This window comes from Scomber scombrus, chromosome 1 (genome assembly GCF_963691925.1).
Source record: "Scomber scombrus chromosome 1, fScoSco1.1, whole genome shotgun sequence".
Taxonomy (NCBI): Eukaryota; Metazoa; Chordata; class Actinopteri; order Scombriformes; family Scombridae; genus Scomber; species Scomber scombrus.
This window is the reverse complement of record NC_084970.1, coordinates 31246858-31262913: the sequence shown is the minus strand read 5'-3', so window position 1 is coordinate 31262913 and position 16056 is coordinate 31246858. Positions and strand designations below refer to the sequence as shown.

Below are 16056 nucleotides of genomic sequence, written 5' to 3'. Positions count from 1 at the left end.
ATATGGCTAAAAACCACAGATGGCTGTTTAAAAAAATGCTGTACAATTAAAGCAGAACTGCAGAAAAGCATTACTATGACTAAGAAATGCATATAATAGCTCACGGAGGTCCTGATGGATTACAGATTGTGAGTCTGTTTAAACTCCTCTTCCACAACCCTAACCCTAACCCTTAGGCAATAGGAGTTGATGACACTTTACTCTGATGAGTGACAGACTCCTACTCACACCTGCCAAACTTGCCAAAATGGGAACTTCCACAGAGTAAGCTTCCTTGTAGTTGCCCTTTCCCACACACCATACGACTTGAAGTCTATTCAAAGGAAACAAAGTCATGCTGCATGGAGGAGTGGCTGCATGGAGCAATGGCAAACCTTTACAGATAGTGATCATCCAAGACAACAGACGACATGCTCTGACTAGATGTAGAAGTTCATCTGACTTCTTGACAAAATGTCATGAATTATATGTGCATTTATGGGTTTCAGAGCCTATAGCCTGTACGTTTAGCATATGGCCATCAGAATATAAGGTAGGTAGTTTAGTCCAGTGGTTCCTATGAAGATCATTAGGTCATTATCTGAGAAGTGATGATAAATTAATATGTTTAATGGGAGAGAAGAGAATCATAAAATAATAAAGTTCTGATACCCAAATCTGTTTAAAGTTTTTGGACTTTTTCTCACATTTTGGAATTTGGTGAAATATTGGATCATTTGAACATTTATTGAAATGAAACCATGTGAGAAGTTTAGAGGGAAAAATCACTATTTGCTGTAACTGTTAACAACTCACACACATTTGAGCCCGACTAACCACTGCTTTTTGAATTCAAAATGTTACTCAAGTAAAAGTATGTAAGTATCATCAGCTTAATGTGCTTAAAGTACTAAAAGTGAAAGCACTCATTATGCTTCTTCCACAGTGCTATATTATCAGCATACAGCATATTATATTTCTTGTTTTTATCTCCAAGGAGCCAATTTTCATTACTTTGGGTAGATTACTCATAATAGTACTGCATCATGTTATATGTATTATGTGCTTTACAAATAATAATAATAATAATGATAATAATAATAATAATAATAATGATTATTACTTAAAGTAGTCTACAGGAGTTGAGTAAATGTACTTTTCACCACATTGTAACTAATACTTTCTACTCCACTTCATTCATTTCACGGCTTTAGTTACTTTTCAGATGAAGATTTGACACAATGGATTATATAACAAGCTTTTAAAATACAACACATTGTGAAAGATGAAACCAGTGGTTTCCAACCTTTTTGGCTTTTGACATCTTACAAAAAGCAGTGTGTAGTCGGGCTCACATTTCAGATGTCTGTGAGTTGTTAACAGCTCCACCAAATAGTGATTTTTCCCTCTAAACTTCTCACATGGTTTCATTTAAATGTATGTTCAAATTATGATATTTCACCAAAATTCAGAGGTTAGAGCAGAGGTGTCAAACTAATTTTAGTTCAAAGGCCACATACAGTCCAGTTTGATGTCAAGTGGGCTGGACCAGTAAAACCACTGAATAATAAACTACAATTAATATATTATTGTACCTTTACTATAATAAATAATCTATTTACTGAACAGATGAACAGCCTAAGATGTCTTAAGAAAATGAATGCAGTTTCAACAATATTATGTCTCAGTTTTTTACATATTGTTTTGCACAGAAGCTTCTGATTGACAACGCTTTGTACAATGTTCAATATATGAATGATAAATATGAACACAATATGTATTATTTGATTTTTCTGGGGATTTTATTGTGGTCAGGGTGGATTAAAAACCTCTGAAGCAGCAGAAAAATTGGAAGTATTTTTCTTCAATTTTCATAATTTGCAAATTTATCCAGTGGGCCGGATTGGACCCCTTGGGGGGTTGGTTCTGGGTCGCGGACTGTATGTTTGACAACCCTGGATTAGGGGAAAAATCCAATGACAAACAGATTTATGTATCAGAACTTTCTTTTTTATTCTTTCCTCTCCCATTAATCATCTCATGACCCCTCCCTCAGTTGTATCTGGTGACCCCTTAGGCTGTTAACACCTGCACTAAACTAGTTAACTACAAATGCAAACCAGCTCCACCTCCAGCAGCTACAACAACCTGCTGCTTACACAATTCAGCATTAGTAATTTAATAATGTAATTTATTATATGACATCAGAATTGTTCATGCAGGACTTTCATCTGCAATGGAATAACTATGTTTAGATTGCTGTATTGGTACTTTCACCATGAGTAAAGGATCTGAATACTTCTTCCATTACTGCATAAGACACAATGTGAAAAGCAGTGAGACTCTGTTGCCTCTATTTGATTTAAAAACAAGCAGTTATGCAAATGTATTGAGTGTAAATATAGACTTGTTTTTTTTCCCCCAAAACATTTATTTCTAACACAGAGGGTAAATATTGACTTGTGTCCCGTTTTGCTTCTGGATGTAACGCATATGGTTTTGTTTACATAACGCTTAGATGTCGCACATTGATGACGTCGGTTAGTAGGCACTATTTACTTACAGCACCAGTTGTTTTGTAGCACCGTATATTTTAACCAGATTGCACCACATACACATATAAGGTAAGTGGTTTATCTCCTTTATGATTACATAAATATATATATTTTACTGGTGAATGTTAAAACTAGGAGCGTCTAAATTACTCTGACTGCTGTAGGTTAGCATTTAGCCATAGCTAAAGTAACATCAACTCATTTTAATCTTTAATGGAGTACAACTTTGACTTGTTTACCACACACAACTGCATCAGGGGTAGTAGCTTTAGTCGACGCTCACTACTTAGTAGAGAAGTCACATTGTAATATTCGTTTGAGGGAGTCAAACTGAGTCCAAAACTGAGTGTAATAAGAGCACTGAGCTAAAAGTGACATGTTTCCTCCTTCTGTCAAACCACATTAGTTAAGACATGTTTTTACTTCACTTGCGTCCATTTGTTTTAAGACACTGCTGGCATTATGTGTTTAAAACGTGGATGTTTTTGGGAGGATAATTCAAGAGGCAAAGCAGTCTGTGTGTAAGCCTGTGTATGCTGTTTGTAACAACAAAGCAATAAGGTCGCAGTCGCCTCTTTATCTTTGCATATTTTTGAAGAGGCATGCATATTGTGGTGGATGTAGTTTATATCTTTTGTCAAAATCATGCCAGTTGTAGCATGCATGTTTTAGCTCCAACCAAGCAGATGATTTTTTCTGATAGGCAGTCTTTGGATACGATGTGAAATTTCACTGTAGTGATAAAAACATTGCTCAATCAAAAGTGTTGTGTTGTAACATGTAGAGTTATTCCATAGAGTTTGTGTTCCTCTCTGGAAATATGCAGGAAACAGGCTTCAGGTGAATTAAACAAGATCAGATGTGTGTAAATAAGTTATGACTGACCAAAGAATAGGGCTCCAACTGTTGATTATCTTCTTGATTATTACTTTGGTCTATGAAAACAGTGCAATGGATACTGAAAACTGTCTGGTGATGCTTTCAAATGTCTTGTTTGGTCCACAACTCAAAGATATTCAGTTTACTGTCAAAGATGGGTAATGAAACCAGGAAATATTCACATTAAAGAAGCTGGAATCAGACAAATAATTTGCTATTGAACGCTGCTCAAAGAGTAAAACATGGCTTTTCATTATGTGTCAGTTAGTAGATTTGTGAATGATGTGAAATCTAAAATTAAATACCTTAGGAACAAACTGGGGCTGTGACATGAGCGCTATAACTAAAATAAATAAAGCATCTAGCCATATGTTCTCCTGCAGTCTGACAACATAGACTACACAGGTTATTTTTCAGTAGGATCCATTTCTTTTTAACACTAGTCAATCTTGTAAAACTAAAAACTAAAAAGTTGGAACACATTGCCATTTTAGCTTTTGTAGTTAAATCTGAGGCAGTGCACACATTGTGAATGTTTATGTCTGATACATGTTCCATATGGCATGTTTCCACAAAGGAATACGATTAGAAAAGTGATGTTAGGGCTTTAAAAGTTTAAAGTAACATATTTTGCAGCAATCTGCCTTTATATTAAAGGGATTTCAGTAACATATGGCTAATGAGACGTGACCTTTACCATGCAAGTTTTTTATATAACCTTAAAGGTCTCCCTCCATAAAAATACTCTGCTTGAAACAATAATGTGTCTCTGATGTGATTTATTTATTTTGTTTCCACGAAAAAGTGTAATTAACACTTGACATCTACTCCTACTCGCTAATTAAAAAATCAAGATGCTAAGAATATGCATTTCATTTAGGAAGTGTGAATCTGCTGGACTCGCTGTAAAGTTAATTTCCAGTGTATGTTCATTGGAGGCTTCCATTTTTCAAGTTACCAGAAGGAATAATGTTAAAATATTGTACCAGAGGCCTAAAATGGTTGTATTTTGAGGAAAATTATTGCGCACAAGTCATCACCAAGATAATAAACAGGCTTAAATGTGTAGTTTCAGAAAACACAATCTACTGCTGCTGCCTTTGCTGGCCTCAACAAGTGCTGTGATCATGGACGTGCCATAAAATCCCACTTTACAATACTCCCACAATACTCAATACTCTAAGTTAGTAATGTAAAATATTTTATCCAAGGAGGCAGCTGTGGCTCAGGAGGTAGTGCAAGTCGTCCACTAATTGGAAGATAATCGGAAGATTGGTGGTTCGATGTCTGGCTCCTCCTCACCACATGTTGATGTGTCCTTGAGCAAGATGCTTAACCCTAACTTGACCCAGATGGCTGTGCCAACAGTGTATGAATGTGTGTGTGAATGCTAGTTTCCCTCTGATAAGCAGGTTGGCACCTTGTGACAGTCCCTGCCATCGTTTTATGAATGTGTGTGTGAATGGATGAATGTAACATGTTATGTAATAAGGGCTTTGAGTGTTCAAAAGACGAAAAAAAGTGCCATATAAGTACAGTCCATTTGCCATTTACCATATCTGAGAAACACTGCGTGCTAGAAGCTATTTCGACTGTGATGTGTGGATGTTGCTCTAGACATCTAAGCCACTGTCCAATTTGTTGCATCTTTCTTCTGCACTGTAGATATGAGTTTTTAATTTCCTACAGCAGCAAAGAAGACAGCAACTGATGCAGCTTGTGGGTCTTAGCACATGCAGGTTGCTCTGTACTAATACAAAATGTCACAAAATGTTAAAATTATCATACATTATTGGACCTTTGGCATTATTAGTTGTACATCATACAGAAGGCATTATAGGCTAATTGTGCAAATAGGATAATTATCATGAATCTGGCCGTGCTGTGTTTGTGTGTAAATTGAAAACTGGACAAGGATTGGCTTCCACACTGGTTGCGATATCACAAACCGTTCAACATTTTCACTGAGCACAAAGAAAGTTTCCACTTTCAGCAGATCAACAGCCTTCTAGTGTCAAACTCTTCATCATTCTGTACAGTGAAGCTCAACTGAAGTTAAGTCACAAGAAGGAAAACACATTTTTGAGGGCTTCAAGTTCATTTTCAACCCATTCCAATCCAACATCGAGAGCCAATGATCTTACTGAAGTAGAGTTGCAACTATTAAACAATTCTGTAACGACTAATTATGGTTAATAGAAAGAAAAGATATTTTCTATTTTTTCAGGTGCTCAAATGTAAGAATTTGCTGCTTTTCTTGGTCTTACTTCATATTAAATGAAATATTTTTGAGTTTGGGGCTGTTAATCAGATATTTTGACATTTGAAGATTGCATCCTGTGCTCTAAGATCTTCTGATGTGTATTCCTCATAGTTTTTTGTGTAGTTATGTTAACCAATAAGGAAAATTATCATTGGAAACAGTGACCTACTTTATGACATGAAATGGCCTCATGCAATAATAATTTGCATCTTCAGTTTTTATTGACATAGACCTATTGAAGTATGTGTGCATACATGTTCAGTATTCTCAGTGCAGGTGGCTTCACAGCAGGAAACAGGCTTCTGTTATTTACAGGAATACACATAAAACCACACTCAACAAGTCATGACAGACATGATTTAATTACATTATTATGTGGTTTATCTTATAGTTCTTTTTAATGGTTTAGTGCTGCAACTAATAATTACTTTTATGATGATAATGATCGCAATTTATCATTAAAGATCAGTCTGCCAATGTTGATGTTTAATTTCCCACAACCCAAAGTAACCTCTTCAACTTAAACTTTGTATGACTAACAATAGTAAAGCATAAGATATTCAGTTTACTGTGATTTAAGAACTTAACTTACTAATAGGAATAATCACCATCTTGTATCTGTGTGTTAAAGTACTTTCATTGAAGCATGTTTGACTGTTAAACCCGACATCCTCTTAACTTAATGAAACAATCAGAATCGAGTGGGTGCGCATTCTTAATTTTCTCACTTTTACTTCCTTCAAAAATATTATCTTTTGAAGGTTTTCCATTGTGTTGTCATAGGTTAAAAGAAACAAAAATAAATATTGGCATCTAAGATTTTTTTCAGTCGTGCTTATTCCATCAAAGGAGACCACATTTCCCACTAATGTGTGGGAGGAGAAGCAAGGGGGAAGGACTTAGTTGGAACTGTGAATTAGTTCTCACGGATTCCTCCCTGTGGTACCACCGCAGTATCTGATTCCTTCAGGGAATAAATCAAAACAAGGAAGTAAGACACATACAGAATGCTGTGAGTTACGACCACAAAGGCTATCTCATATAACACTAAACTCAATGTTACTGCAGCCATTTCCTCCCAGATATCTTGTCTTGGCATTGTTAACTGTCATTAAATGCAGTCAATGATTCTCTTACAGGCAATGTCTTCTTTGTGTGGCTCCAGCAACGGTTGGCAAGATGCCTATGAAGAAGACTCCACAGAGAAGAAGCAGGTGAGCGTAACATTACAGACAAACACTGTGAACTGTGTTTGAACTGTATGAAGTGACGCAATGAAATACATCTGAATTGACAAAAGGATGCCGAAGTGAAAAGGAAAAGTGTTTTTATGAGTGTTACTTCATTTTACAACAGTAGTGATTATATACTTGGGTTCACTGAACAATGAGCTGACGTATGCTTTATAGATATAGGCTGGGTATTGTTAAAAAAATTATGATACCAGTACCATTCCAAGTACCCTTAAAGTGATACAGATTCCAACTGAGTACGTCATTCGATACACATTAAAATTTTTGTGCACTTTGCTTTTATCCGGCGTAACAGGCGTGTAGTGTAGCCACACTTTAGAGCGTTTAGGTGGCATCTTGGCTACTCAAATACACAACGACTTCACCACCACAGACGGGTTGTAGCTGCTGTGGCAGAGGGCCTATCACATATTGCATTAAATCAAAGAGCACTTGTATTGATTGGCTGTGAGCAAGTCCATACGAATAGTCATGTTTTTCTAGCTCTGGGTGCAAAAAGGATCGATTGCAGGTATCGTTTGATGGGAGATGTTTCGATACTTCTTGGTATCGATTTATTTTGGTCGATGCCTTAGAGGTATCAAGTACCGATACCCAGCCCTACACAGTATTGGTGCAGCACTACTCTAGACATAATTGGGGAAACATTAAAAACACATTGTAAACATTCAAAGTTTTGTTAGGGATTGTTCTATCTTTCGGGTCAAGCATGGACCTCGACGTCACAGTAGAGGCTCCACTATCATCTTGGCGGAGAGACATACTCAGACATACTGTCTCTCTCCTTGAGACAGTGATGTTTTGGTGGTGTTTTGGGGAATGCAGGAGTCACTTTGGTAATGGTGGCGCAGCATTACTGTGGCACCCAGAGGATATGACTGTCTGACTCCCTAACCCCACAGATGGGCAACTGTTTCCTTAATTGTAAAACAACGAGCCAATAGACTAATTCCATTACTTTAGATGCATTGAGTATGATCATTTATAGGCATAGAGTATTTGTGGTACTGTCTGTGAAGGCTTTAAGACTATCCACGGAGGACAGAATTGTGGTGGCATCATGCATCGGATGGGTGTATTGATAATACTTTGATTCTTCTTGGCTAAGCTTCAATAAACACTTTCAGCGTAAGACATCCTGGACTCCTGTACACTTTCTCCATTGTTGATGTTGACAAAAAAATCTCCATAGCAGTTTAAGGCTTGTGTTATTCCATTGTTTTTCTTATTGTTAACTAATCCCATGAAAAGACCAAAACCAACAGTCTCTCAGTACTTCCCAACTTCCTTATCCTCTCTGTGGCACTAAACCCCAAGCCCACTGTACTACTGAAGAATTAAATCTTCAAAAACTAAACACAAATATTTCATTTTTATAAAAACAGCTGGGCTTTGTAGTTTCTGGCAGACATAAATCGAACATTTGTTAGGGAGCAATTTTCAGCTGGTGTTCTTATTTGTGATTTACTTGGAAACGACTGTAGTCCTTCTGTTCATGGTCATGCAGTAAACATGTGTTGTTCAGATAACAATGGAGATCTGTGGTACATAGGGAAAAGGTATAAGTAACTGATGATTATTTTCATTGCTGATTACTATTTAGATGAATTGATGGTTGTTTGGTTTGGGAAATGTCAGAAAATGATGAAAAATGTTGATCACTGTATCCCAAAGCCCAACCTCACATCCTCAAACATCTTCTTTTTGTCCCAACTAATAGTCCAAAACCACAGATTCAGTTTCATTTAGTTTATTTTCATAGAAGACAAAAGAAACCAGAAAATATTCACTTTTGAGAAGCTGGAATAAGATAATTTGGACATTTTCTTTCTAAAATTGCTCATTGAAATCAATTATCAAAATAGTTGGCAATTAATAATTTCCTGTTAAATTGTTCTGATCAATTCATTGACTAAGAGTTGCTGCTGTAATCACACTTATGACCCCTCAGTCAGATTCACAGACAATACTTATTAATAGGATTAAGCCATTGTTGAATTTTGAATTTTAAAGGAGTTTTTGACACTAAGAAAAATATCAAATTTACCCGCTAACATACCATTTTGCAAAAGTAGAGGTGAATACTCTTATGTATTCATATTTTATACTGACAAACTGTCTGCTAACAGTCTGCTGTGTCCATTGCAGTGACAAACTACTGGTGCAGCAATACCCAAAACATCAACACTAAAAGCACTCTCCACATGCACTTAAGCATGTATATTTAAAGTTCAGTGATACTTTTTGTCATATCATGTTAACAGTTCTGTGTCTGTTGCAGGACAAGGAACATCCTCGTGTACTTATTCCTGAACTGTGTCGACTCTTCTACCAGCTGGGATGGGTGACGGGGACGGGCGGAGGAATCAGTTTGAAAAGAGGGTGCGTATGGATATTTTAAACTGTGAAGGATCTGAAATTGTACATTTTTATGCTCAAAAAGTTTATGGTGATCGTGTTTCCCTGACCTGAACTGACTGACACATTCATTTAGCTTTTCTCTTTGCATATCTTTTGACAATCATCCCAAAATTGTATGTTGTTGTGGAGTATCATTTGTATCCTGACAAATTCTCTAAGCCGATGGGAGGCCACTGTTTTGCCAGAATGAAACAGAATACACACTAAAAGATTTTGACAGGTTATTACAAACATCTTTGAACTGTGTTGTTTTGGATGTCAGCTACAAAATGCACCACCCATTAGCAGACCTCTATTTGAAATGGGGAATGGCAAACATTTATTTAAGCCAACAGGGGGAACTTGATGAAACCCCAGATGAAATGAAACAAGATTTATTTGATCAGCTCTGTGTGTGGGTCTTTCATTCAGAATCAGAAATATATTGTTACTCTGAAAATGATTCAAAAGAGAATTTCTTTTCATCTTGTTAAGATTACTTGGAATTATATATTTTAGAGTCTGATAGAAAAGAAGCAGGACTGAAATTCCACTGCAGTACATTAATTGTGCATTCCTCAGAATGGATGTTTTTTGGATGGAGTGATGACTACTTTCTAGTCATTTATTTTCCTGTCTTTTACTTCCAGTCAAAAACAAGACAAATTGGTGTCCCTAACTAACCATTCAGATTCGTATGATGGGGCCATTTGTATGCTAATTGCAAATGTATGCTTTAATTCTTCAGCTCATGAACCTGAAGGCTGTTTAATTTCAGCCTCCCAGTGCCAAATAAAGAGGATGATATCAAATGAGATCTGGAATAAATCAAGCAATCTGAATATACACTAGTGTTGTCAGACAACAATTGTAATGAGTGCATGTTTATTTTCTGAGTGAGTGCAAGCCTTTGCTTTCTTTTCTCACTGCTGCTTTAGTTTGACTCAGAAATGACTCAGAGCCTAAGGTAGCCTTGCCAAGCCTTGCACTGAAAATCAATAGGCTACTGCTTTATCTGGTGTTTGCTGCTAGATAAGCAACAAACACGATGGCTTTATCATCTACCTTCTGAAAGGAAACTTTCAACATTTAGGCAAAAATGTGATTTATTTCAAAGATTTTGAGAAGGATCTACTGTGGTCGGCTTTTAATTCTGCTGATGTCTTTCCTTATTTTTATCTCAGGCTTTTTGGTCAAGGCAGTATAGTGTACATTTTTCCAACAACGACTTAACATTGTGCCAGGGAAATGTGATTTGTTGACACATCAGGCAGTCGTTGAAATTTCATTTACAATGCACATTTTCAGTCCAAAAAGCATTATGAGTTGCTGGAACAATGTAAAACTGCTGCAGAAGTTGAACTAATTATGTTTTATAAATGCCTTGCGGATTGAGTTATTTTATGGATTGCTGGAAAAGCTTTAGTGAGTGTTTCTATCACATTGTGCAGCAGCCACTGAGCTTTAGTTTAGTGCACACCATAATATTCTCTTTTAAAACAGTGAAACCTGAGAGGAGACCAGTTATTGCAGCGGAAGTCCATTATGATCCTTTATGTTGTGATAATTTTGGTATTTCTCTTTAAAGAACTACTTAACTGACATCTTATTGATACATACCATGTTGTTTACAGAGACCAGATCTACATCGCCCCATCAGGCGTCCAGAAAGAGAGAATACAGGTGAGCAGGTTTTAATCTCAGTCTGATCGAGCAGCATGAACATGAAACTCAATGCACAAAGTTTTAAAATATACCTTCTTATGTTTGTGTTACTCAGCCAGAAGACATGTTTGTTTGTGACATGGAGGAGATGGACATCTGCTGTCCACCTGCCTGGAAGAAGTTAAAGAAGAGCCAGTGTACCCCTCTCTTTATGAATGCCTATACGATGAGAGGTGAGACTCAATTGTAAAATCAGTAATAGACTCCAAATATTTTTCTTATTTGTTTTTGTTTGTTTGTTTGTTTGTTTCCAACATTTACCTTTTTTACACAGCTGTTTCATCCAATAAACACTGTAGGGGTTTTCTGTAGAGATTTGAGGTTTATAGAGAAGCAGGTAAATTACAGTCGTTTCATTTAGATAGTGAAATTAAAGGACAGGATTTTAAATTAATATGTCACTCTCAAATTTAGATTTTTGCATCAACTACTCTCTAATCTTTTCTATCATGGGACTCCAGCAGAACATTTGTACCGTTTGTATCTGCAAACTCGATGAGAAAATAAGAATTTGCAGAATTGAGCTTCCAAATATTGGTAGATATTTCTAAAACAACTCAAGTTGCAGCAGTATATTTGAAGCCAGAGTCCTCCTTGTTTCTTTAATCATTTGTGGTGGGTGGCATTATTTTTCTGTTGCCTCGTTACAATGATTATTTGAGGAAGAGAAGACAAAACTAGTAGACAACACTCGAAAATCAAAATCTGCTTTTCCTTTGCTAAAATACAGGGGCAGAGGCAGTTATACACACCCACTCCAAGGCTGCTGTCATGGCAACACTGCTGTATCCTGGAAAAGAGTTCAGGATAACACACCAGGAGATGATCAAGGGGATTCGTAAGGGCACCTCAGGCACCAACTATCGGTATGTAATCAAGCAGCAAGGATTAGTCAAGTCTAAAGAGTTTCCAACCATTTTCATTTCTCAGTCTAGAGTAGGTTTGTAAAGTTTCAGCTTGGCACTGGCAGTAAAAATACAAAATTATATACAATGGTTGAACCTTAAACGTTCTAAAAATGAAAAATTCATGAGTTGAGTTTCTTCTTGGTGCTTTTTCTTCTTTTTTTGTGCATTTTGTATTATTTCTGAAGAGCTGGAATGATTACAAAAAAAATCTGATGTGATCGTTTAGTTATTTATTTCATTATATATCGTAGTTAACGTATTATATTTGGGTTTTGGACTGACGGTTGGACACAACAGGACATCTAAAGACATATCCTTTGACTTTGGAAAATTATAATGGTCATTTCTTTAAAATATGTGGGATAATGAGCATATAATGATCAATAATGAAAAGTTAGTTGCAGCCCAACTTTTTTTAAGTCTCATATCACTGTCCAAAATTAATGGGTCTCTCACTCGATGAAGACGAGTTAAAAGAATGAAAGTGAAAGGCAAACTAGTCTTGGTGGGATTCTGGCACAAATTCAGTTGCAATAAATCTAACGGTAGACATCTCCAGCATCTCTTGGCATTGCAGCTTTGTTATGAAAAACATCACACTTGCTCCGTCGCCTTCATTAGAAAAACATGCACAAAGTTCTTCAAATCAACATGTTTCAACTTTACTTTACTTCAACATTGTCTTCGGTATTTGCAAGTAAAACATATTGTACAATCTGACCAGCTCGTTCTTGCCCATGAAGTCTTTACAAATAAATGTGCCCTGTCTTGCCTTACTTTTTTCAATAACTGCAGATCCAGATCACACAGTGAAATATTAGGTTCCCTATTATAAAGTTGCTTGGGTACAATACAGCCATTGATACTGGATTTTTTTTAACGTTTTTCATAATACCTGTTTTGTTGTTAAACCAACAGCCCAACAGCCAAGCATATTGCATTGAATTGATTTCCTCACAGTCTGAGATACTTTATGGCAGGGTAAAGCTTTCGGAGCAGGCAAGCTTTGGCAAGTTTTAGTATCTGACAGTACTGGGTGATGGATGGAACTTGGTAATATGTCCTTTTGTATGCTGCATACACAGGTATGATGACACTCTGATAGTGCCTATTATTGAGAATACTCCAGAAGAGAGGGACTTGAAAGAACGTATGGCTTTGGCCATGGAGGAATACCCAAATTCATGTGCCGTCCTTGTCCGCCGCCATGGCGTGTACGTCTGGGGAGAGTCATGGGAAAAAGCCAAGACCATGTGAGTCTTTTAACTTCTAGGATCATGTTTGAAATATATTTCTTTTGTGGGCATATTAAACAAATAAAATGGATTAAAATGATCTACATTGCTTCATTTTTTTTTAGGTGTGAATGCTACGACTACCTGTTCGATATCGCCGTCCAGATGAAGCAGTGTGGACTGGACCCTTCAGCCCTCCCAACGGAAGAGGAAGGAATAGTTTGACATTTGCTGGTGCTTTTTAAAAAGAGACATTTGTTGCAAGAAAGGTCAACTGAGTTCAATCAGGAGAGCAGATTGTAATCATTTGCCTTTCATGCTGACCGGCTTCAAAATTGATGAAATTTGATGGTAAGGGCAGATTCAGAGTTGAAGGAGATTGGATGTCTGTGATCCGGAAGAGTTATGCTGCAGAGCACTGTGGGACAACTCATGAGTGAGCAGCTGTCAAATCAACGTCCCTGGGTCTGACTGCACTGAATCAAGGTCTTAGTGTATGTTAGGCATGAACATACTGTGCGTCTCCATTGATCTGTAATGGTGATTAACTGCCTTTGCTTCAATCAATAAAAACTTACAGAATGTGTATAAGCTGCTGATATTTTCTTTTTTTTTTTTTTAGGTTTTGCTAACTTTTAAAAGAAATACAAATCCAAAGCTGAAACTAGAAATGTTCGATAATTTTACATTTTTAAAACTTTTAAACCATTTTCTCTCTCTATTTTGAAGGTGTGCAGAATGTTGCCTGATAGTGTGTAGAAGCTACAAATCCTTTGCTGAAGTTTTAAGCCATATTTCCCTTCAAACAGCAAATATAATACACAAATGCCTGTTTTGACTTTTGATGAACACTGCATACACACAAATGACTGTGGTCAGCTTGTCAAACACCTTTCATTAAAAATAAATGTAAAAGGACACTAGCTGTGTCTGTGGACATCCTTTTATTCCCACACCGCCATTCAAATCATCAGCACAGACATCACACAAAGCCTGTAGATCCTCTCACAGCATGCCCCCAGTCTTCTGCATACTCATTTTTCATGAAAGCGAGAGGAGTTGCTCTTTGAACAAACTCCCTGTGCTGCCCCCATCCCATTGCTTCCACCACTGTATTCCCTCAAAACAGAGTTCAGTCAGAAACTCAGTCTTATTTAAAATGTGGAAAACAAGAAATACATTTTAAAGAAAAAACAAAAATATTCTTTCACGCTGTGCTGGTGCTGCCAAGATTCCCCATCTTCTGATTAATGAGGAATTCTGGTGAACTAATTTGCAAAAGAAATTGAACACCAGCCCATAGTATAGAAATTACACTGTGGGAAACTCACAAAATCAGAAAATCTAAACGCTTGAGCAGACAAAAAATATAAAAGTACCATCTGGATTTGTTGGTGTTGATTGATTTGCAAAGGAATGATTGACCATAAACTGACTAACAACTACATTTAAAAAACCAGTGTGTAAAATACAATAGCATCTAGCAGGGTGGTGGTGTTGTGGTGCAGTGTTGCTTTACAGCAAGAGGGTTCTGGGTTTGAACCCGCCAGCCTGCTTGGGGCCCTTCTGTGTGGAGCTTGTATCTTCTTTCTGTGTTCTTCCTCCCAAAGACCAAAAACATGCAGCTTAGGTTAATTGGTTACTCTAAATTTCCTGTAGGTGTGAATGTAAGTGTGATGGGTTGTCTGTCTCCTCTATGTTAGCCCTGTGATGGACTGCTGACCTGTCAAAGGTGTACCCTGACTATTGCCCAAGGACAGCTGGGATTGGCTCCCGCCACCCCTGTGACCCTTTGAAGGATACGCAGTATGGGAAATGAATTAATCTAGCAGTGAGGTTGCAGATTACAACCAACTAGAGCTAGTGTTTGGTTAGTCTGTTTTGGACTACTGTAGAAACATGGCAGGCTCCATGGAAGAGGATGTGCTCTCTGTAAATATAAAGGGCTCATACTAAGGTTTTAAAAAGATACCTATTTAATATACCTATTTTTCTGCTAAGTCTGTTCTGCTAGATGCCACTAAAGTCTACACACTGAACCTTAAAGAAAAAGAAAAAAAAGTTTCCTCAAGCATTCAGAGATTTAAAGTCAGACTTTACTCGGGCACTAATTATGTGGGTTATATATTCATGCCGTTATGCATTTATTCCCTGTCAACCGGCAAAGTTCAGCAACAGACACATTAAGAATGCAATATAAAGAAAAGAAGTCTGTGTGATATTGAAGCTCATGAGGGCTCGGTGGCACATCAGTGGAATGGGGTCATCCGGGCACCTTTCACACAAAAACTAAGTAGCTGATTGAAACAGTTGCAAGCTACATGTTCTTTTACAGTATGGTGGAAAGGGCTCAAATGTACTGTAAATACATGGTCACTTTAGTGAATAGTGTGGATAAAGAGCCATGTTCACTGACCAGCCTTCAATTTATATATAGGAGTACAAATAAAACATGTTTTCTGATGTTACATGAAATATGTCTGGTACCCGTAAAGCATTTAATCAGGGCCATCTAATGTAATGATCAGATATTTGCTGTCTTTTTAATCATATAATAACTTGTATCTAGAATGTTATAACTAAGAGCAAAGATGGCCAAAAGTAATTAAAAAAAAAAAAATGTTCTTGTCCGTGAAGTACCAGACAAATATATCAGTTGACAATATTTTCCAGTATTTCAAAGAATGTAGCCTGAACTGGTACTGGTGTTAATCAAACCAAAAATACTTATAAAGAGACAACTTTATCCTAAAATAGCTTGTCCCTAATTTTCATGCAAGAAGAGCCAGACACAGATGATTATTTTTGTGTCTGATCTGACAAGCAAACTGCTGCATCTACTGACCAGTTGCAGGATCA

The 16056-nt window shown here is 36.9% G+C and overlaps 1 protein-coding gene across 1 annotated transcript; it reads left to right on the top strand.

The window, feature by feature from the left end:
* The first annotated feature begins 2501 nt into the window (after nucleotides 1-2501).
* apip (APAF1 interacting protein) lies at nucleotides 2502-14065 on the top strand. The gene is made up of 8 exons (XM_062428692.1): nucleotides 2502-2603; nucleotides 6816-6890; nucleotides 9211-9311; nucleotides 10964-11012; nucleotides 11110-11227; nucleotides 11785-11920; nucleotides 13048-13215; nucleotides 13323-14065. Exons 2-8 carry the CDS (start codon nucleotides 6819-6821, stop codon nucleotides 13420-13422), a joined length of 744 nt encoding a protein of 247 aa, XP_062284676.1. The 5' UTR covers nucleotides 2502-2603; nucleotides 6816-6818; the 3' UTR covers nucleotides 13423-14065.
* The last annotated feature ends 1991 nt before the right edge of the window (nucleotides 14066-16056 follow it).

What these genes read in the sequence shown, in the direction of transcription:
- apip (XM_062428692.1), top strand. Translation starts at nt 6,819, where the DNA reads ATGTCTTCTTTGTGTGGCTCCAGCAACGGTTGGCAAGATGCCTATGAA. An exon ending in GGAATCAGTTTGAAAAGAGG is followed by an intron (nt 9,312 to 10,963) that starts GTGCGTATGGAT and finishes TGTTGTTTACAG; the next exon opens with AGACCAGATCTACATCGCCC. An exon ending in ACCTCAGGCACCAACTATCG is followed by an intron (nt 11,921 to 13,047) that starts GTATGTAATCAA and finishes CTGCATACACAG; the next exon opens with GTATGATGACACTCTGATAG.